We start from the raw sequence: 23,792 nt of genomic DNA on the forward strand, positions 1-23,792 counted from the left end.
AGCATACTGCCATGTCAAAAATATCTGTATAACTTCGACATTTTATTCAAGTCAAACAGCAGCCTTCTCATTGAAATTCATTTTTAAGCAGTCTTAAAATTTACCTATTTTCTTTCATTTATATAATCAAGGGATTTATTTCAATTATTTTTCAGGAATTGACAATTAATTTTGCATAAAAGTCTGATTAAACAGAGTAGACTAATCAGGTGTGTATCACTGTCATTACCTATTAGAATCTCAAAGTGACAGAAAAGAAATAAGAAAAGATATTATCACCCAGGACAAAGAGAATGGAAGTCAGTGCCAAAGAAAGGTTAAAAAAGAAAAAAATTTTTGGAAGCCAGAAAGTTGACTGAGGCTGGAGAGGAAGCTGCAACAGCAGCAGCTGAGAGTGATGACACCAATGAGTAGTCTGAGATACCCTGTGGAGATAAATTATCCTTGTGCAAATTGGCAAAAACAAAATCTCACACACAGTGAAAAAACCACATGCGAATTTTGAATTAATGTACTAAAATCCATTGTGTGGGGAACACTTTCACTGAATTCTCATAGAGATCAATGAGAGAAATTAAAAAATAAGAGAACAGGCTGGGTGTGGTGGCTTACCTGAGGTCAGGAGTTCAAGACCAGTCTGAGCAACATGGTGAAACCCTGTCTCTACTAAAAATACAAAAATTAGCTGGGCGCGGTGGCGCATGCCTGTAATCCCAGCTACTCGGGAGGTTGAGGCAGGAGAATCACTTGAGCCCAGGAGGTGGAGGGTGCAGTGAGCTGAGATTGCGCCACTGCACTCCCAGCCTGGATGACACAGTGAGACTCCGTCTAACAAAAAAGAAAAAAAAAAAGGGAATGTACTTTGTATACAAAATGCTCAAAATTTTAGAGTCAGACAGGTCCTTACAGATCCTCTAATTCAATCATCTCAGCTACAAAAGGGAGATAAGCCTCAAACCAGTCATTTAGTGTCAAAAGCTGAGTCTGAATCCTGGGTCTCCAGACTCCCATGTCAGTCAGTGTCTTTCCTCTTCCACACACTGTTTTAATGTCCGAGCAAGGACATGAAGGTGGAGAGAGACCTAAGCCTGTATGGATTACTTAGAACAACATAAAGTTGTGACCCTCCTACCTGCTCCTGGATACTGGAAGACATTCTGCTGTATCTGAGGATTGATTCCAGTGCCAAACTGTCCTCCCATGTTTCCTGTCATGCCTCTGCTCACCATGCTGTTGCGGTTGGCCAAGGATGCTTCAGGATTTGCTGCTAGTTGTGAAAACGGGCTGGTAGAAGCAGGTGGGGTTCCTGGATTTGTACCATAGTTTGGTGGATAGGGGAATTGCTGTGGAGCACCCTGAGGAAGACGGGGGTTCCCCATTTGAACTGGTAGTCCAGATGAGGGAGGGAGGTTGTTCCCAAAGCTTTGTTGCCTCATAAGCATGGCTCTTTGCTGCTGTATTAGCTGCCTCTGTCGGTGCTGTTGACTGTACAATTCCCGCTGACGTTGTGCCAACATTTGAGCGTTCAGGGGTGGCTGAAAAGCAGGAAAAAACTCACTTACTAAAATTATTATAATCACTCTCTATCCTGGAGAGTTTATTGGATTAAAGCCTACTTTCGTGGGGCAATAAAGTACATAGCAATTATCACTGTACAAGGGAAACTAAAACAGAAAAGGAACAAAAACCTCAAGTAACAAACACAGGAGAAAAAATGAATTAAGTACATTTTACAGACTAAAAGTAGTCAAGAAATGCTAAACAATATCTGACCATTATAAACGAGCACGTAAATTCTCAATTAAAAGTTACACAGAACTGAAAAATTCAAAGAAAGTATATATTGATTAGTATTACAATATTGGCCATGAACATTATTAAGAGAAACATGAAAACCATAAGGAGGTGAAAGAAAATGTGCTTAATTACTTCTGTCCTATCCTTCATTAGATCATTAGAAGACTTTTTCTTTTTTTCTTTTTTTTTTTTTTGAGACGGAGTCTCGCTCTGTTACCCAGGCTGGAGTGCAGTGGCCGGATCTCAGCTCACTGCAAACTCCGCCTCCCAGGTTCACGCCATTCTCCTGCCTCAGCCTCCCGAGTAGCTGGGACTACAGGCGCCTGCCACCTCGCCCTGCTAAGTTTTTTGTATTTTTAGTAGAGACGGGGTTTCACTGTGTTAGCCAGGATGGTCTCGATCTCCTGACCTCGTGATCCGCCCGTCTCGGCCTCCCAAAGTGCTGGGATTACAGGCTTGAGCCACCGTGCCCGGCAGAAGACTTTTTCAATTCCAAAAAATTTACTGTGTTTCTGGTAAGAAGAAACTTAGTTTTCCTCTTTCCTCACTGAGATCATTATCCGACTTTATTTAAACAAATAAAATACGATTATAGGTGATTTTAATTTTCTTCATTATACTTTTCTGTATTTACCAAATTATCTACAATGAACATGTATTACCTTTACAATTAGAAAAAACCTACAAATACCATTAAAAAAGGAAGATTCAGAAATCTAGGATCCAATGCCTAAGAAAATATCACTTAAAAAGAAAATAAGTAGAAATAAAATAGTAAAAAAAAAATAAATGAAAAGAGCTATGTTGTATCATTACTGGAGTTTCAGATTATTCCAGGCATTAGTGTAAGTGGTTTAACAGTTGTAATATTATGGATGAGGAAAAAAGTGGTCAAATTAGGTTAAAATCACTTTTTCAATATAACATGGCATATCAATAAAGGCTTCTTCAGAAAATGTCAATTCAGATTGAGAATCTGGTTAAAGCATACAGCTCTTGCCAACTACATACAGTTGAATCTAGAAGACACTATGAAATAAGACTTTCTGATAGGAATTATCTTTATGTGAATCCAAAAGTGGGGTCTTATTTCCTTACAACCTAATTACTCCTGAATTAGCTAGCACTAAGATTGATAACTTGTAAGACACAGAAACTGAAATCTGGATCCATGAAGATGTCAATATCTGCTGCTTACCAACAGCTTCAGTCAATGCAGTCACATGATGCATAAAGACATTTCAGCAATAAGGCATTTTAGTAATAAGACATTTCAGTTGCACACGACGGACCAAATTCGGTGGTCCCATAAGGTTATAGTACTACAGTATTTTACTGTACCTATTCCATGTTTAGGTACGTCTTGATATACAAATACCATAACAATTGACTACAGTATTCAGTACAGTAACATGCTGTACACGTTTGTAGCCTAGGAGCAATAGGATATACACATAGCCAGGATGTGTAAGTAAGCTATACCATGTAGGTTTGTGTAAATACACTCTATGACATTTGCGCAATTACAAAGTTGCCTAAAAACACATTTTTCAGAACATATCCCTGTCTTTAAGTGATGCATGGCTGTACTTATCCCTTTTAATAATACAGGTGCTGGCTTCCTGTATTTGCCCGTAATCCATCTAGTTCCATATTGTGGAGAGGAAAAGAATACTGTTTGAATCCTCTCTAAAATTCCTTATCTCTCAGACTTTTACATCAACTTTGTTATGAAATAAAAGTAAGTAGTTGAAACAAAGAATTTTTAAGTATGTATGGGGGTAAAGTAGGGAGTGAGTACTAGGTAACATTTAGAAGTCCACCTAGTTCTTTTTATGTTTAAAGTTCTAATGGCACTGGGTTTATTAAAAAAGGGATTTAAAAAATAAATAAAAGCTAGAAAATGCTGATGTTCAGACTGAATATAGTACACAAGATAGTTAAGACAGCTTAGCAATGTGACTGGGTTTTGATCAGGTTTCGGGTACCGTTCACATAGTTTCATATCAGAGGCTTCCTGTTACTGGTGCTATTCACTACAGCAATAAGAGCTTTTTCTACTTAGTCATCCGGTATCCAATAACAATGACAATAATAACAATAAAACAAAACAAAGCACCATTTGCTTTAGATCAAATATCAGTAAGAGGTATCAAAGTAATTAATTCATTCTAGAAGAAAACTACACTACAAACATCATTAAAAGATCAGCTCACAGACCATTTCAAAGACACTCAAGTCAACACTTTACGAAACACTGTGTGGGTTAAAGAAGTACTAATGACGTCTGGTTTTCTCACATTACCTGAGGTGTAATTTGCTGTTGCATGCCTGATCTCATATTGATGCCAACAGGAGCAGTTGCTGCAAACTGGTTTAAGATAGCTTGCCGATTTTGGTGTATCAACTAGAGAAAAATGGAAACAGTAAGATACCATATTTCTACACACAAGCACAACACTGGCCTTAGAAAGTAACACAAACTTTCTATTGACTACTAAAAAGTTTTAGTGTTGCAGGTTTGGTAAAATTATTTCCTATGTTTATTTTCCAAAAGGCTGGTAGTTTCTAACATTTATAAAACACTTATTTGCCTCCAAAACACTATGGCAAAGTATTTAAAAGTGGGATACACATTGCACTCCAGCCTAGGTGACAGAGCGAGACTCTGTCTCAAAAACAAACAAACAACAACAAAAAAAACATGTTAATAGTTATTTTAGATAACTGCTGTAATGGAGAAGAAGAAATATCAGCCTTAGGTCTTAAAATATTATAAATGTAAAAGCAGGTATACAATAAGGGCACATTTTACAAAGGTCTGGAAGATGAAGGGAAAGTTGAGCAAGCTGGATGGTATTCTCACTTGGAGGTACTATGTCTGGTGAATACATATTTGGGGAAAATCCAATATGATTTCATTAGCTAGACAGTATTACGTAAGAAACAAATGGTCTGAAAAAATGGATTATTTAACTAGAAAAAGTAATTACTTTAGACCAGTTTCCCAAATTGATATGCTAAAAAACATTGTTCTGCAGGATATTAATAGATGTGCTGGGAAAACAGCATTCTGTGCTGTATTAAGTATTGGAAATGATGGGTTACACAAGGTAAAATAGATTTATTTACTGCAGAAATTTTATAAGCCTTTAATTGGCCAAAAGCACATTGTGGATCTCCAAGAAGGGATATACTATGCAATTTATTTATCATGAACCTTTTTTTCTGACATCTAACCATTAATACCCATCTCCCAGAACAGTTTTCTATGAACACTGGTTTGGAAGATCAGTCTAGATCAGGATTAGGGTTCCAGGTCATAGGCATGCCAGGTATGCCTTAACTGTATCTGATAACAAAAGAAGTATTCTTGGAAATGAGATTTTCTTGCCAACAATCTATAGCTTAAAAAATTTCTTCCTCAGTAATTTGATATGAATAAACTATTCAGGAAGATAACAGTAACAATAATATTAATACTATTTTATGTTTATATTATACCTTGTATAACACAAATTATATGTATATATCATACATTAATATATTTCAATATATTGTACATAAACTAGAAAGCCTACAAAAGTTTTCTAAGAATCCAAAGAGCTATAAACGTGATTAAATCTCTTGTCACCAAATAGCTCAACTCTTAATTCTAGCTTCAGTCATTTTCTGACTCCCATTAGATCAGAAAACAAACCAATTTTTGGGAAAAGCTCATTATAATATAAATGTTAAAATGACAACTCTAAGGCATTGTGGAATAAGTTAAAACTTCTTTTTGAAGTTCTGAGTTACTTCAAAAAGAAAGATACCAACATTATAGTTTTAAAAGTCAAAAAGACTCTTAAATACCAAAACTGATATACTTCTTAAACTTGAAAGACCATGAATATAAATTTAAATAGACCAAGTTAATTTGATAAAGATTTACTTAAAAACTCAGTACATTCAAGATACTGTATAAAGTTTGCAGTTACAAAGGTGAGCAAATTCCTGTCCTTCTGGGAGTTCCCTACTGAATGGCAAAAGCCAATGCACAACAGTAAAATGCACAGGTGCTTTGTCTGCATAGACAGACACATCTACGGCAGCACAGGGGAGCAGCTCATTCAGCCTAGGGATGAAGACAGGGACCATGAAGCATGAGTGAGCTCAGCAGAGTCTTGAAGGATGAGAATGCGAGGTGGCAAGGAGGAGGGCAGAGTTAACTTGAGGCAGAGGGAACAGCAAGTATAAAAACAGGAGAGGAGGCAATGAGGACAGGTAAAAATACATTCCAAACATATAGATTTATATATTCTTTGAATTGTGAGATAATATACAAATGAAATGGGTAGGGATGGAAGAAAGATGCCTGACAAGTAGTAACAGGCTCTTTTTAAGAAGAAGGAATTATTCTAAATAGCATAAATCTACAAGTACTTTCTGTTATAGGAAACCTGATCTATTTCTGCGCTTGAATTAACCCTTGTTCATTTTTTTCCTCCCCTGACTATCTGTGTGTGCAATGTAGTGCTGTGTACATCTGTCCTACTTTGACCTGCTTCTTTTCTCCAATTATTAAAATGCTTTGTTTTTTAACAAGTAGGTCAAGTTTCACTTATTCCAACAAAGCCTTCCCGAAAGGATCACTCCATTCCTTAGCTCCTTGGAAATCTTAACTTTCAGAGAGGTGGGGGATGGGAGGAGATTAGTTGTTAGTCCTTAGACACAAACACAGGTTAAAAGGCTTGTTGTAGAACAAAAGGAAATGTAGGGCTTGTGGCCAGTGGAAGAGGGCAAACCCATTCACAAGTATAAAATAAACACACGCAGTTCAGGCTAGCTGTCACTTTATCTGCCGGAATGGATATTCTTCCCAATGCTTTACCAAGAAGTCCTTCTATAGGAAACCTAAAAGATGATTATCTAGCCTAGAGGTTCTCATCTAGGGGTGATTCTGCCAAACAAGGGACATTTGGCAAGACATTTTTGCTGATCACAACTTGGGGAGGAGGTACTGCTGACGTCTAGTGGGCAGAGGCCAGGAATGCTGCTAAACATCCTTAATGCACACAACATCTCCCCCATATCAAGAATTATCCAGCCCCAAATGTTAAAGTGCCAAGGTTGAGAAACCCTGAGCTAGCTACTGCACAAATTCTTGCAAAGACAAAAGTATTCTTTAAAGAAGCTTCTTGTTCTATCAGGCATTTTTTATTGCCAGAAACCTAAAGGTAAAATGTTTGTCTTCTTTTCTGTCCTTTAATCCTAATTCTGTTTTCTGATCACTTCTATTCTCTACAATATATAAAAGATGATCAATAGTGGTTCTTATAAAGTCAGATACATACATTTGTTCAGTACCCTAACACATACAAATCTGGACTTCACTTGTTTTAAGATTGCTAACTATACCATATTTGTTTATGTGTCTCCCTGTCACTTTTTCTTTACGTTATTCTCCTCTTGATAGTTACGAAGATCATGATCCTTGCTGGGGAAGAAGAAAACAAAACTGGAGTAGAAAAATTGTATGTTTTGTCAGCTAATATGATACCATTTTCTTTTTCTTCTTCTTCTTTTTTTTTTTTTTGAGACAGAGTTTCGCTCTTGTGGCCCAGGCTGTAGTGCAATGGTGAGATCTCGGCTCACCGCAACCTCCGCCTCCTGGGTTCAAGCGATTCTCCTGCCTCAGCCTCCCAAGTAGCTGGGATTACAGGCATATGCCACCATGCCTGGCTAATTTTGTATTTTTAGTAGAGACAGGGGTTCTCCATGTTGGTCAGGCTGGTCTCAAACTCCAGACCTCAGGTGATCCACCTGCCTTGGCCTCCCAAAGTGCTGGGATTACAGGCGTGAGCCACCGTGCTCAGCCTTCTTTTTATTTTTTCATTTTTTTTATTATGATTTTTTCTGTCACCCAGGCTGGAGTGCAGTGGTGCTATCTCGGCTCACTGCAAGCTCCACCTCCCAGGTTCATGCCATTCTCCTGCCTCAGCCTCCCGAGTAGCTGGGACTACAGGTGCCTGCCACCACGACTGGCTAATTTTTTGTATTTTTAGTAGAGACGGGGTTTCACTGTGTTAGCCAGGATGGTCTCGATCTGCTGACCTCGTGATCCGCCCACCTTGGCCTCCCAAAATGCTGGGATTATAGGCGTGAGCCACCGTGCCCGACCTATGACACCATTTTCTAAAAGCAGCAGGTCTACCCATTTTTGCTGTTGTTATTTTTCCTGAAATAGAATTTTAAACGTCCTTTATTGATATTATGGATATATTTCTTGGGTCTTTGCTCATTTGAGAAGTAAGCCGGTATTACACCTAATGGCTTGTAACTTTGTATTACTTTTTAATCATCAGCTCCTTCCTTCCTTTTTGCTGTTTTTTGAAAGTCTCAACCAATACAGATATACTAGTTTCCTAGGATGTTTTTCATATCTCTCCTCCCAACTGGGAATTTATTCATAACTCTATAATTGAATTTAAAATGTTATAATCTTTTTACTCCTTTACACAAGGAGTAACAAGTATATACTAGCCAGTGAGATATACTTAGGGTCAATAAATGATATCTATTTATATATTTTATTTTTTTAACATGTTTTTAAACTGATCTTAAAATTCACTAAAAAGAAACAAACTATAATGTATATCTGAGTATACTCCTCTTTTCTTTTCTCAAATCATTAGGCATGGTGCTAAATTCTTGCTATGAGATGCTTACAGTCTCCTGTATTTGGGAAGAGGGAAGGAGATGATATAACCAATAAGTGAACAGATGGGTATCAATCCAGTGAGGTAAATATATTATGAATAGCAGATTACAAACTGGGTATATTCTGGATACTAGTCCTTTGCCAGTCATATGGGTTGAAAATATCTTCTTTGAGTCTTTGTCTTGCCTTTTAACCTTGCTTATGGTGTCTTTTGTCTTGTAGGTCTTAAATTTTAATGTAAACATTAACTTTTTCCTTTACGTCATTTTAAAGAGGCTATAGAGATATTTTCATATTCATATTTAGGTCATTAAAACACTTAGAGTTTATTTTTGTGTCTTGTATAAGATGAGGATCTAATTTAATTTTTTCCTCCTCATGAATAGTCAAATGTACCAGCATTTATGATGCATGCCATTCTTTCCCCATTGTCACCTCTGTCTCTTATTAAGTCTCTCCAATATGTCTGGGTGTGTTTCTGGGCTTTCTATTATGTAGAGCTATTATGCAGAACCCTTTATTATGCAGAACTCTATTATGGTAGAACTATTTATCCTCATGCTAGTTCCACACTGTTTTAATTTTTTTTTTAGAGACAATGTCTTGCTCTGCCACCCAGGCTGGAATGAGTAGCACAACCACAGCTCACTGCAGCCTTGAATTCCTGGCTCAAGCCATCCTCCCAACTTAGCCTCCTGAGTAGTTGAGACTACAGGTGCATATCCCCACACCTGGCTTTTTGTTTTTTGTTTTTTTTGGTAGAGACAGAGTCTTGCTATGTTGCCCAGGCTGGTCTCAAACTCCTAACCTCAAGCAATCTTCCTGCCTAAGCCTCTCAAAATGGGAGGATTATAGGTGTAAGCCATCACATCTGGCCTGCTTTAATCTTTAAAGCTTTGTTTTAAATCTTGATATCAGTAGAGCAAGTATACCCTCATTTTATTAATACTTTAAGATTGCACTGATGCTTCTAAAACAAATTTAGCATCTATTTGTCAAATTCCACGTTGAGATTTTGTTGGAATTCCACTGAATTTACTGATTAAATTTGGAACAATTGTCATCTTTTTACTAGCAACAATGAATTAGAAGATATAATTTCTTTCATGAGTATTTTTTATTTGGATATTCTTCTTGCCTTTCAATTATGACTTTCAGTCTTCTAAGTTTTCAACAGTGTGAATTTCTTTTTTTTTTTGAGATGGAGTTTCACTCTTGTTGCCAAGGCTGGAGTGCAATGGCACAATCTTGGCTCACTGCAACCTCTACCTCCCAGGTTCAAGTGATTCTCCTGTCTCAGCCTCCTGAGTACCTGGGAGCATGCCACCACACCTGGCTAATTTTTGTATTTTTAGTAGAGACGGGGCTTCACCATGTTGGCCAGGATGGTCTCAAACTCCTGACCTCAGGTGATCCTCCCGCCTTGGTCTCCCAAAGTGCTGGGGTTACAGGCATGAGCCACTGTGCCTGGTCTGAATGTATTTTTAATTAATTTTCTAGTAAAAAGAATTGTCATTTTTATTTCTTGTTCTTTTATCTAAAATCCTTGCTGAACTACTCTATTTGTTCTAAATTCCCTATAGATTCTTTAGGATTTTCTATATAAACAGTTGTATTATTTACATATAATTTTGTTTCTTTCTCATGTTTGCTTTTTATATTTCAAAATGACTTAATTTTTAGTGCACTAATGGTATTCATTTTTTGTCTACACTGACATGTACTTAGTCACGCACAAAAAAATAAAACCTGTCATTTAATAGGATTTAAGTCAGGATACTACCTCAGTTCACTATTTTATCCCGTGAATTTAATTATATAACTTTAAACAATACATTTAAACCTCAATTTCTTGATTTAATCAGGCACTGTTATTGCCAACCCACAGCCATTTATTCTCCCCTTCTTTCTTGAAGACAGAATAGATTTTGTTCAGCTGACCATCCCAAATCACACAACTCCAGGGGTAATGCAGGAGTACTTTCAGTCAGTCTTTGTGAACCACTGGCTAAGGGTGTATAAGTGACTCAGTTCTGACTAGTCAGACATGTGAAGTATTTTTCCCCCTTTTAAATTTTTTTTTTGGTTCCTTTTTTTCTTTTTTTGGTGGGGGATGGGGTGGGAAGACCTTCTGGAAAAAGTTTCCTGGTTTTTGGAAAGAGGTACATAGGAAAGAAACAGTCCCTTTTCTTCTGCTAGTTATAGTTTTGTTTGCCTATGATATTTGTAATCATGGCATGCCAAGGATTGCAGAGCAAAAAGAGAAAGAACCTAGGTCCTTGGTAACATCCCTGAATCTCTGAAGTAACCATACCTTGGTCTGCCTCCATTTTGAATTGTCAATTGGGTCAAAGTATTTTCTTTATTGTTTTACTATGCTGAGTTCATCTTTTTTTCTTTCCTTGTGGCTGAAAGCATCTTAACTAAGACAATGACTGAGAACCTTGGCCAGACCTGCTCACAGAAAGCCCTTAAGTGGACACATGGAAAATTCCTAGTATTTGCAGTACAAGTGAAGCTGAGTGACCTACTGCTGAAACAGTAAGAACTTATGGCTTAGAACAGAAAGGACAGGCCTGGATATGTGGCTCATTAGATAGCAGAGTTACTGTCTTAGTTGGCAGTAGAAGTTGTTTTTGCGTATAGACATATCTGGGGTTTATAACATAGTGAGCCCCAAATTCTGTGTTTCTTCGACTTGGTGGATACTTTATACTCTGTTGGGCTACCATGCCATCTCTGGATAGGCATCCATGAGATTTAAAGGAAGCAAAGAACAGCAACTTTCACCTATTTGCATCTTATTCTCATACCTTTGCAGGGCTTCTCTGCTTATCGGCTGTTTCAGGAGCAAAAGAAAGCCAAAACAGCTTTTTTTCTGAACCAAGCATGAATCATCATTCCATTCATTCATGAACCTGACCTAGACCCTTGGTCTGGCCTTGCTCATTGACCCTTTAATATTAGGCAGTATTTACAGAACTTTACATTGTAAAATGAGAAGCTAGCACACCTACACTTTCCTTTACTTTTTTGGTTTAGCCCTTAATCACATACTGCTTGCAGCGTCACTTAACTTTTCAGGTATGTAGTCAAAACGGTTTCTGGTTTTGTAGTCAAAAAGCCAAGCAGTTGCCTGTTTCTTTTATTCCTTGTATTCTTTATAGTACCTAGTACAGTCCCCTTAAATATGCTCTGTGAAAAATTAAACACGTGGAAACTATTAAGCATTTCTTATTCTGGTGCCCTCTATCTAAAGATGAATGGAAAGCTACAAGAAGTAGTTTGTCTTCAATTAATATCTCAGAACATTTATGATTCCTTCTCTTTCTCTTTTCCTCTCTCTTCCTTTAATTCTTCTTTGAATCCTTTACTCCACCCTAGCATTTAAAAAATTATTCCTTTTATTGTTATTCTATCATTTAAAAAAAATTTCCCTTTCTTAGTTCTCCTTTTCTCTTCCTCTCTTTCATCATCTTCCTTTTTTTAAACAGAATGGAAGCACATTTTATATCACATATTATGTTTATTGAATGCAACTTTATAGTAATAGCTAGTATTTATCAACTGCTACAATATGCCAGGCATTATGCTACAAGCTTTACATGTTTTGTCTCATCTATTCCACACAACCAGCAGTGAGGGAAAGGAATTCTTTATTAGACTCTTTTTATAGATGAGGAATTAGAGGCTTTAAAAGGTAAATCATTTGATTAAGGCAAACCACCTAAGTTTAGAACTGGGACTTGAAACTAGAACTCTTAAAACCATTATATCACATTGCCTTTCCAGTATAATTTATCTACTTCCTTCTCTTCGTTCCTGATTAGTAAGTCTCCAGGGAACCTCTTTAAATACTTTCATAAAAATTCAAAGCAATATACAAATCTCATTTTAGAAACTACGAGATTCATAACAAGAAGCAACAATCTACGGCTCAGGTCCCCCTTTCCACAGCATTGTTGTTTTTTTTTTTTTGAGACAGAGTCTTACTCTGTCGCCCAGGCTGGAGTGCAATGGCATGATCTCGGCTCACTGCAACCTCCGCCTACCGGGTTCAAGCGATTCTCCTGCCTCAACCTCCATAGGAGCTGGGATTATAGGCATGTGCCACCATGCCCGGTTATTTATTTTTTGCACTTTTAGTAGAAACGGGGTTTCGTCATGTTGGCCAGGCTGGTTTCGAACTCTTAACCTCAAGTGATCCACCGGCCTTGGTCTCCCAAGGTGCTGGGATTAGAGGTGTGAGCCACCATGCCTGGTCCATAGCAGACATTTTTAACCATTTGCTCTTGTGGTCCTTAATGATTATCTCCGTATCTGTTGCTTATACAATCTTAAATATTCATGCCACTACGCCTACTCATTTCCTGTCATACGAGAGAAGATTGAACTCACTCACAACTCCCAGGCCCCCAAACTATCTTTTCCTTCATTCTCTTAATATAATAACATCACTAGGCATCAATCTCTCCAACCTCAAACAATATAAATAAACTTTATTTTCTGTTCCAATAATCATAAACAGTATCTCTTGATGGTCTACTTTGTAAATTAAGCTGGTTCTCTTAATTTAACAATCGTATGATGTTCCTCTTAAATGGTATGTAACTCAAAAAATAAAAATTAAATTGTCTTTAAGTTGTAGGTCTCAAAGTGCTTTATTAGGAGCCTACTGTCTTTAACTGAGTGAAAGGCCCCTTATCCCTTTCCTAGGAGATCAAGGACGGCTCTTCAAATCTTTCATGAAGGTTCCGGGAGTGGACTTGACACTTTTATTGTAGAACTGGGCTGCCTTGCATAGAGTTTTGGAATATACCTTTAAAAAGTATCACCTGCTGGCCAGGCGCGGTGGCTCACGCCTGTAATCCCAGCACTTTGGGAGGCCGAGGCGGGCAAATCACAAGGTCAAGAGATCGAGATCATCCTGGCCAACATGGGGAAACCCTGTCTCTACTAAAAATATAAAAATTACCTGGGAGTGGTGGCACACACCTGTAATCCCAGCTACTTGGGAGTCTGAGGCAGGAGAATTGCTTGAACTTGGGAGGCAGAGGTTGCATGGGCTGAGATCGCATTACCGCGCAATAGCCTGGAGACAGAGTGAAATTTCATCTCAAAAAAAAAAAAAAAAAAAAAAGTATCAACTGCTAAACAAGAGCACTCACCTGCTGTTGTCCCTGTAATCGCTGTTGTAGTTGAAGTCGAAGCTGGTTAGGTGCAGCCGGAGGTCTGTTTAGAGTTTGCCTGGGCTGCATGCCCATGCCAGGTGAAAAAGCACCTCGGGGAGGTGTTACTTGAACAGGCATCGTCCCCAGTGAAGGTTTTTGCCTGACCATGCCTTGGAAAGGGCTAGGGAGATTGGCAGTAGGAGAAGGAGAAGAGTAAGGCTGGGAATAAAGGTTGGGTCTTTCTTCCATCATCAAAGGTGGTGTTGCTTGTTGTGGTGGAAATCTCTCTGATAATACATCTAATCCGCCCCCCTGTTAGAAAAGAAGCCAGAATATTTTACAAGTAAATTTCTGCCAATAAGTGACATGCTTCTGTATTTCTAGAAAATATCATCATATATTCATTCTGAATTCATGCTCTCCAGAAGTTTACTACCTAAAGAAATCATTTATAAAAGCTGCTTTTGAAATGGAGTAACAGATAGCTGAGATATTTAAAATGTCCGTACAGAGATGGCAATATAGTTAAAATAAAGGCTCCAAATCAATGAAATATAACTAAAAGGTTTGGAAAAAAACTTCATTGCAAAGCCTAAGAATCAATAAACTTTACATTTAATAGCTTACTATAGGAAGTAGATCCTTTTTTTTTTTTTTTTTTTTTTGAGACGGAGTCTCGCTCTGTTGCCCAGGCTGGAGTGCAGTGGTACCATCTCGGCTCACCACAAGCTCTGCCTCCCGGGTTCATGCCATTCTCCTGCCTCAGCCTCCTGAGTAGCTGAGACTACAGGCTCCTGCCACCAAGCCCGGCTAATTTTTTTGTATTTTTAGTAGAGATGGGGTTTCAGCATGTCAGCCAGGATGGTCTCGATTTCCTGACCTCATGATCCGCCTGCCTCGGCCTCCCAAAGTGCTGGGATTACGGGCTTGAGCCACCGCGCCCGGCCTATAGGAAGTAGATTCTTAAAGGAAGGATCAAGCAGGCATTTTTCTATCTCAGATATAAAATTCATGCTTTTATTTGGGAAAAAAAAAATCCACAGCTGATGTAACAGAAAGCTGTAGTGTTATGGATTCCAAATGTTTTCACTATTACCCACTGTAAGAAATATAAATTGTGACCTATTTGCACACACGCACATGTGTGTATGTGTGTGTGTAAGTATATGCAACTGAAAGCAGTTTCATAAAACATGACATCTTTTTATGGGTTATGCATTCTCACACTTTGTATTCTACACTATTCTACTCTATTTAAAAATGCTGGTCAAGATGCACTAAAGTGCTTTTATCACCCATCATCTAAAAAAGGCTAACCTGGAAGTTGGAATACCATGGAATATACTGGCAGAAGACAAGCGTGAATGAAGGATAAATTAAGCTCTAAAATGAGAAATGATGCTATAAATCTGGATTCTATTCTGGCTGGAGCTTGTAAGATTCTGTTCCATGGTGAAAAGCTAAGACTTATTTCTAATTCTAATTATTATAATACTTTTCTTTAAAAAAACACTATGTATTATATATTTTGATAAGTTTCACAAGGGGTAAATTATAAAACAGCTAAAGCACAGTGGGTACAATATTTTAAAATCTTGCTTAAAATAATTTTCTAGCTTCTTAAGGCTCCATCAGTTAAATAATGTTGACTTTAATAAATACCTGAACAAGTTTGTCAATTCCCAGAGCTCTGTCTAGTTCAGCTAGCTCAGTTTCATCTTTGCCACTAAGGAAGGATACCAGCTGTTCAAGAAGAGCCTTCTCATCATTTCTCCCTTCTACTGTTGTGGGTGGACAGAGAAGCTCATCTAATTGTGAGCTAATACACTGGCTGCAGGATTAAAAAACAAGAAAGTTTCAGACTGACATAGCAAATAATTTATTCAATCTTTATATACATATATAGGTGCAGATTTGGTCTTAGAAAATTCTCTGTTGAGATGCTTGGCAATTCTAATGCCATGGAATGTTCTATGTTTAATGTGCAGAAATTAAATGAGTATTTGGTATGTATCTTGAATATATTTTTTGTTCTTTTGTCAATCATTGAACTTTGTTCCCATATTCTTCATGTTACAGAAATAGCCTGGAAAATTAACCAACATAGTTAAGAAAGGGGAAATAACTTATAATAAAAGTAAAAACAAAATCAGCCAAAAACTCAGAAAAAATCATTTAGCCTATATTCAGATTTATTCTACTTATTCTATTTATCTATTTTATGAATGCCATTAACTGTTAATAACTGAACCACAACCAAAACAGTACATATTATATTACTTAACTTTTAAAGATGACCAAATCATCTTGATTGTTAACATGACATGATTACCATTTACAAAAGAAATTAAACTGGAAAAATAAAATATGCTAGGTATTAAGCAACAAAACAAATTATTCATTGATTACATGTAGGAAATACACAGTCTAATTCAAATTGATACCAACTGATACATAAAACAGAAATATATACAAAATAAAACTAATCCTAATAACACTAATACAATAATACAATTATTAGCACTCTTCCTTTGGGAAGGTAAATGGGAATACAGTTCCTAGTTAAGGCACTAAACCACAATCAACACTATCTAGTCTTCCCATGGTTGGCAGGTATGAGATGCACTCTGCGTTATGGAATACGGCTGCCTGTGGGGAGTAAGAAATTCAGTTCTTTTTTTTTTCTTTTTGAGACGGAGTCTCGCTCTGTCGCCCAGGCTGGAGTGCAGTGGCGCGATCTCGGCTCACTGCAAGCTCCGCCTCCCGGGTTTACGCCATTCTCCTGCCTCAGCCTCCCGAGTAGCTGGGCTACAGGCGCCCGCCACCTCGCCCGGCTAGTTTTTTGTATTTTTTAGTAGAAACGGGGTTTCACCGTGTTACCCAGGATGGTCTCGATCTCCTGCCCTCGTGATCCGCCCGTCTCGGCCTCCCAAAGTGCTGGGATTACAGGCTTGAGCCACCGCGCCCGGCCAAGAAATTCAGTTCTAATCAAGATGTGACATTGAGTAGATGGAAAAAGTATACTTTCCTTTCTTATAACATCTTGCACCAAATGAAGAGAAATGCTGGACAAATATAACTAAAAGTTCAAGAGCAACATAATTATTGTACTAAGGCCAATTCATCCATAGGTCCCAGATACATCATGGTAATCAATTAAAGTTATACATGAAATATAAAACAATAGCTACATATTACATCAATCTCTTGGTGATTACAATGTATACTAGCCTTGTGGTCATGCAGTCAATAAATCTATTTAATTCAGTGTCTTTCCCTTGCCCCACTACCCTCGCTTTTTTTTTTTTCCCCTGAGATGGAGTTTCAGTCTTGTTGCCCAGGCTGGAGTGCAATGGCGCGATCTTGGTTCACTGCAACCTTCACCTCCCGGGTTCAAGCAATTCTCCTGCCTCAGCCTCCTTAGTAGCTGGGATGACAGCCGCGCACCACCACGCCTGGCAAATTTTTTGTATATTTAGTAGAGACAGGGTTTCACAATTGTGGCCAGGCTGATCTCAAACTCCTGACCTCAGGAGATCCACCTGCCTCCACCTCCCAAAGTGTTAGGATTACAGGCCAGAGCCACTGCACCGGCCCACTTTTTTTTTGTTTGTTTGTTTTTAAATAAGTATTTACATCTATTAATATCTCACAAAATACCACTGTAGACTGAAATCTAGTTTGGAAAAAATAGTTCTCTGTTTAGAAGTTGGTATCTGATATCTTATAAAATACAAAATGTATTACTTACTCTTCTGATTTATTCTGATTTATAGCTGTCACTGTATTATTTGTCCATGGAATCTGATCGCCTGTTCCTGGTTGTCCAAATTGGTTATCAATTGCTTCCAATTCCAGCTCAGGTAATCCTGATTGAAGAAGAAAAGGTAAGAAGTCATTATCTTAGTGGAGGATAAAATGATAGTATTTTCAAAAATAATATATTGGAGAGTGAGACTTCCCCTTTAAAATATGACTTCAATGATACAAAGGTCACTTATTCAGCAATTTAAACTATCTAGTATGACCATATAATAAAAAGTAAATGAGAAAGTGAAAAAAGATTTCTGAATCAAGGAAAATCTGATATTAAAGTTTGTACATAGGTTAATGTTATCCAGAATCACTCAGGACTTTGTCAGAAATTATTTATTTTAAAGATAAATTTAACAGTTTTGGTTATCTGCTTTTCAGTCACATCGTAACAGAATATGCTTTAAGTAACACAGTGTCATCACCATGAAATGAGAGTGGTGAGCAAAAGATAAAATACATTCTATCAGGGGTAGGAACAGAAACTAGAATCTGAGGCCATGTAGCAAATGAACACAGCTCTACAGTTGCTAATCTTAGAATACAGCTGTACAGTAACAGTATAAGAACTGAGACTTATAATGATGGCTCAAATGAAAAAAGAAGTCGAATTATGTTTTGTAATTGAAGAAAACAGTATATGCATTTTAGAAAGTTTTTCTGTAAGGCTTTTTTGGAAAGCTTTATGGTCATCTCTGTACTATTTATACTAGAAAAAAATTTATAAATAAACTAAATTCCAGAAATTGAGGGACTGATTAATGAATTATGGCATAGATACTGAGAATGTGCTGTTAAATGAAAAAAGAAAACATATTCCAAAACATTATTTTCAAGATGACTGTTTTTATAAACTATTTCATATATATTAATATAAAAAATTTCTGGGAGGGTACACACAGATACACACACACACACACACACACACACACACTTTAGATCCACTTTAGGTAGTCAGATTAAAGGCTACTTTTCTTTCTATGATGGTTATTACAAATAACCATCCAATGGTTGGTATTACAACCAACCAATGGTGAGAAATAAAAGTTATATAAACACATTTACTTTTAAATGTATATAATTACAGCTTTCGATTAACCTAAAATGAATATATATTAATTGATCATTGTTATGGGCTGAATTGTACCTCCCGCCAAATTAATATGCTGAAGTCCTAACCCCTGGTATCTCAGAATGTGACCATATTTGGAGAGAGGGCCTTTAAAAAGGTAACTAAGTCAAAATGGGTCTTTACAGTGGGCCCTAATCCAGTAAGACTAGTGTTTTTCCAAGAAGAGGAGATTAGGAGAAAGATAATACAGACAGAGGGATACCCTGACCCAGAGAGAAGAGGGCCATCTCCCAGCCAAGAAAAGAAGCCTCAGAAGAAATCAAAACTACTTTAGGCTTCCAGAATTGTGAGAAAATAAATTTCTGTTGTTTACGCCACCTAGTCAGTGGTATTTTGTTATAGTAGCCCAAACAGAATCTTTTTTAAAAAACTAAAATAGCCTTGGAGTTTGTTTTAAGGGAAAGCTTATTGAGGTAGAATCCCTCATTCGAATGAATGAAGAATAAGTAGATTTAAGGATGCCTCCCAAAATGTACTTAATGATAGTTACCGAACATTATTAACTACATAATTCATGCAAGGCTCACTTTTTTTTTTTTTTTTTTGAGATGGAGTCTCGCTCTGTCACCCAGGCTGGAGTGCAGTGGCCGGATCTCAGCTCACTGCAAGCTCCGCCTCCCGGGTTCACGCCATTCTCCTGCCTCAGCCTCCCGAGTAGCTGGGACTACAGGCGCCTGCCACCTCGCCCGGCTAAGTTTTTTTTTGTATTTTTTTTTTTAGTAGAGACGGGGTTTCACTGTGTTACCCAGGATGGTCTCGATCTCCTGACCTCGTGATCCGCCCGTCTCGGCCTCCCAAAGTGCTGGGATTACAGGCTTGAGCCACCGCGCCCGGCGCAAGGCTCACTTTTAAGTGAAGTATAGTCAATATTTAGTATAAGAGAGAAATAAAAGTTATATAAACACATTTACTTTTAAATGTATATAATTACAGCTTTCGATTAACCTCATCTCTATCATGACAAATGACAGAGAAATCAAATTCTGTAGGATTCTGAAAAACACAACAAACAGAAACAACCAAACTAAAACAACAACAAAAATGGGAAATAATCACTTACTTTCTGTCATTATTTAAATCAGAAAGTTGGTCAAAGATTATCTAAAACTGTCCCATTGCTCTGCCTACATGTTAATTCCTTAATCTTACTTCAATAAATCTAATCTTAATTATTATAACCAAAATTAATTAATTTAAAAGTCTAAGAAAATTTACATGGCTGTCCAGTGTCTACTATCAAGTTTTACAAGATAGTTTATTTGACTCAATAATAGGACACAGTATCTAATTTTACTAGTCTTGAAAAAAATGTTAAGAAAATAAGTTGGATAAAATATTTTCAAAATAAGACTCACATACTGAGTTTGGTGACTAAGCAAACAAAAATAAACAAAAAAATCCCCATACTAATAAAATTTTGATTCAATAAAAAGTTTTATTTGAATAGACTGTATGCTTAAAAGAAGTTGGTTTTTATTCTGAAAGTCATTTCAACCTTTTGCGACTTCCTTTAGAAACTGCCTTCTGTAAAAAATGTGGTTTGTTTCACCTATTTCTTCTAGGAAATGCACAGGCTCTCTCTCTTTGTCCAGAGAATAAATGAAATATTTTTGGTCATTTCTGTGATACAAACATGAGTAAGTATACATGTAATACAAGACAATACAGTCATTTCTGCTGGAAACAGGCAGCTGAAGTAGGGGCAGAAAACAAGCCCTAGGGAACCCCTGATCAAGCTATTAACATTTGTTATCTTTGCAAAGGGCTCGACATCATACTTCCTCCATTTAAAATATAGCTAAAAGGGACACTGAATCCAGCAAACAAAACAAAACAAAAAACAAACAAAAACCCTTATATTAAGAAATAATTTAAAAATTTCTGTCACTTCCAAGATTAGGCTATAGAAAAAAAATTTCTGTACACCAAGTAGAGAGCATTTTCTTAACCATAAGGGTGGCTTTTGCACATTCTACTCTTCTAACAGTTGATTTAGTATCTACTGATTCTGATATTCACAGTTAATTTTTTCAGCTGTTGGTAAGGAAGTTTCTGGCTTAGTTTTGGGTTGCATTTGGCAGTAACTGCACAGTAGTTACAGTGTTTTATTTTTTTCAAAACATGATGTAGACAAAGAACTAATTTTTCTAATATATAAAAAATTCTATAAACCAATAGGATAAAACCCAACAAAACAATAGGTAAATAGAGAATATGAACATAAATGAATATATAAAATCATTCAAATATGATCTAATTCACGATAAAAGAAATATAGATTAAAATGACATTGAGATACCTAAAAAAAATAAAACCATCAGATGGGCAAAAATGAGAAAGTACATAATTCAATGTATTGGCAAGGATATACAGAAATGGAAACATTATCAGTTAGGGTATAAGCTGAAACAATTGCTGGAAAGGACTATTTGGCAATATCTATCTATTGACCCAGCAATTCTATTCAGAACTTGTATCTCAGATATACTGTCACATGTGGTAAATTATCTCTATATAAGATTATTCATTACAGCTCTGTAATAGCAAAAGATACTTATCAGGCTACTGGTTAAGTAAATTCTGGCACAACTGTAAGAAGTTGTACAGCTATAAAAAAAAGAATAAAGATGCTCTTTATGCACTGATACAGAATGACATCCATAGAACATTAAGTGAAAAAATGACTAAGATACAGAACAGCTAATGTGCATAGTATGACACTATTTGTATTTTAAAAAGGGAAGTCTACGTACGTAATTTTTGAAGGTACAGAAAAAACAATACTGCTAGAAAGAGATTTTTCAGTATATATTTAAAAATTTTTTTGAATGCTGAATCATGTGAATATCTTAATCACTAAAAATAAATAAATAAATGAACAAAAACCATGAAATGTAACCTCAAATGATTTTTTTTTTTTTTTTTTTTTTTGAGACAGGGTCTCACTGTCACCCAGGCTGGAGTGCATTCGGCTCACTGAAACCTCCACCTCCTGGGGCTCAAGTGATCCTCTGGTCTCAGCTCCCCAAGTAGCTGGGACTACAGGCGCATACCACCATGCCTGGCTAATTTTTGTATTTTTTGTAAAGAGGGGGTTTCAACATGTTGCCCAGGCTGAAAAATTGATCTTTTTAAGTACTGAAAATGTTGCATGTGAACATAATGATGTTTATAGTTATATAATATTTTTGATGTACTACAAATTAATAACATTAAAATAAATTATCCCAGAATGTATATGTTCACAGAACACAAAAACAACCGCCTCACATGGTCATTCACTTATTCCAGTTATGTCAATGCTTAAATATTTCTGGAATTCTTCAGGAACTCAACCAGTCCACATGTCCTTCAAGAAACTAAGTTTCCTCATAGGTACACTTATTTTTAGTTTTTGATTAAAAAAAAAAAAGCATTATTCTTTTTAGATCAACATATTTGGTTCCACATAACTCTGGACATTTTCAAAAGTGAAATCTACCCTCAAAGAATAGGGATTTGAAGATAGTCAAAAGGACATAGCAAAGGTTTTGAAGGTACCGCCAAAGAGGCATGCTGTACACATTCTGATCAACAATACCCTCATAAAAGCTGTCTCCATTGAAAAAGCAGTATTTACCTGGATGTGCTCTGGTAGAATATTTCTAACAAAATTATTTAAATCACTTGGCCACATTGCTCGGAGAGGTGTGTGTGTGTGCATACAAATAGCATGTTTTGAAACCAGGTGGATTGAGATTTAAATCCTGGTTATTCTACAAATATTAGTTGTATTACTTTGGGGAAGTTTTTGTCTGTGTGTGTTTATGTGTTTCCCTTTTCTCTGGACCTTTGTTTTCTCATTTGTAAACGAACCCAAGGAGACTTGTGGTTCAATGTGGCAGATTTATCACTTATATTTTATTTTCTCTTCAAAAACATGACTGAAATAACTAAAGAAAGAAAAAAGGGGAACAGAAATCTACAGCTGAAGGAAAGGCAGAAGAAATTTTCATGGCAGCAGACTAAAACAACAAAGGATTTCTGAAAGACAAAACACAAATGGAAACAAACTGATTGTGAAACTTCAACTAAACTAAAACACTTGCAACAGGAGAAAGAGATTTTCCAAAGAGGGGAATTTTCTCAGAACACCAGAACAACTCCAGGCTCAGTGGTCATTTGAGCAAATAAAGGAACAGCCATGGGCAATTGCTGGGATAATTATGGATGGCTGAACAGCTGCTGCCAGGCCATTGCTCTGAGTGCAGCTGACTCTGGCACCTGTCCATGGGATTACAATTGTGAGCATATGACTAAAAATGGGAGTTCTGCCCAGGGAATCTCCCAAAGGGGATGCTCGGGCTGCCACAAGGGGTTTCCCCACCTCCAAGGCCTATTCCTCACAACAACTGAGAAGTAGGGCTTCTATAATCAGAATCTACATTCACTGCCAGGGGAAAAGGGCTTCTCACTTTAGCTAAAGAAACACGCTAGCTACCAATATTTTAAAATTCTAGACCTTTTTCAATATATATGGAGAGACAGTCAAAATTGACCAAACTTTCAAGAAAAGTCAACAGTAGGAAGAAAGCAACTTTAATGAAGAAAGTAATGTTGAAGAAAAAAGGGTTAGTATAGAAAATGAGTGAACCCCAAATCACAATAAATATCATCATACAGATTAAAAAGTCTATTGCATCCATAAAAAGTAATAGACTCCTAAGAAATATAATGTTTAGAAATCTTAAAATTATAGCTATGATGAAACGATCTCAATTGGACTGAAGGGCAGAATGGACATAGCTAAAGATTTAGTTTTGATTTGGAAAGTTGAGCTCAGAGATTCTCTCAGAACACAGTGCAAAATGGCAAAGAAAAATATTAGAAAAAAGGTAAGTGTCATGGGGGATAGAGCCATTACTTCTAACTGTGTATCTCAGGTGGTGAAGGAGGATGATAAACTATCTTATGCAAGATATTTGAACTTGATACAGTTTAGCTAAGATTGAAGACTAAAGTAAAGAAAGGTGCTTGATTTTCCTGGGCGGGCACAAGCTTAAGATGTAGGCCAATCAATAGTAGACTCTGGTTATAGTAAACAGTAGCGATGGACAATTTAGAGGTAAGAGTGGGGCAGAGAATCAGAAGTGATTCTTTTCTTCTTCTCTTTATATGCTATCATATTTTTGTTCCC

At 36.9% G+C, this 23,792-nt stretch overlaps 1 protein-coding gene across 6 annotated transcripts in view; it reads right to left on the reverse strand.

Moving 5' to 3' along the window:
• NCOA1 (nuclear receptor coactivator 1) overlaps nucleotides 1-23,792 on the reverse strand; it is a 278,197-nt gene that overhangs the window by 28,980 nt on the left and 225,425 nt on the right. For all 6 annotated transcript variants that reach the window (XM_077960057.1, XM_028831929.2, XM_028831928.2 and 3 more), the window contains 5 exons: nucleotides 17,423-17,540; nucleotides 15,334-15,502; nucleotides 13,669-13,983; nucleotides 4,103-4,204; nucleotides 1,133-1,535 (listed from right to left, as the gene is read on the reverse strand). In XM_077960057.1, the coding sequence (XP_077816183.1) occupies nucleotides 1,133-1,535; nucleotides 4,103-4,204; nucleotides 13,669-13,983; nucleotides 15,334-15,502; nucleotides 17,423-17,540 (1,107 nt within the window). The remainder of the gene's footprint in view (nucleotides 1-1,132; nucleotides 1,536-4,102; nucleotides 4,205-13,668; nucleotides 13,984-15,333; nucleotides 15,503-17,422; nucleotides 17,541-23,792) is intronic.

This window comes from Macaca mulatta, chromosome 13, assembly GCF_049350105.2.
Source record: "Macaca mulatta isolate MMU2019108-1 chromosome 13, T2T-MMU8v2.0, whole genome shotgun sequence".
Lineage (NCBI taxonomy): Eukaryota > Metazoa > Chordata > Mammalia > Primates > Cercopithecidae > Macaca > Macaca mulatta.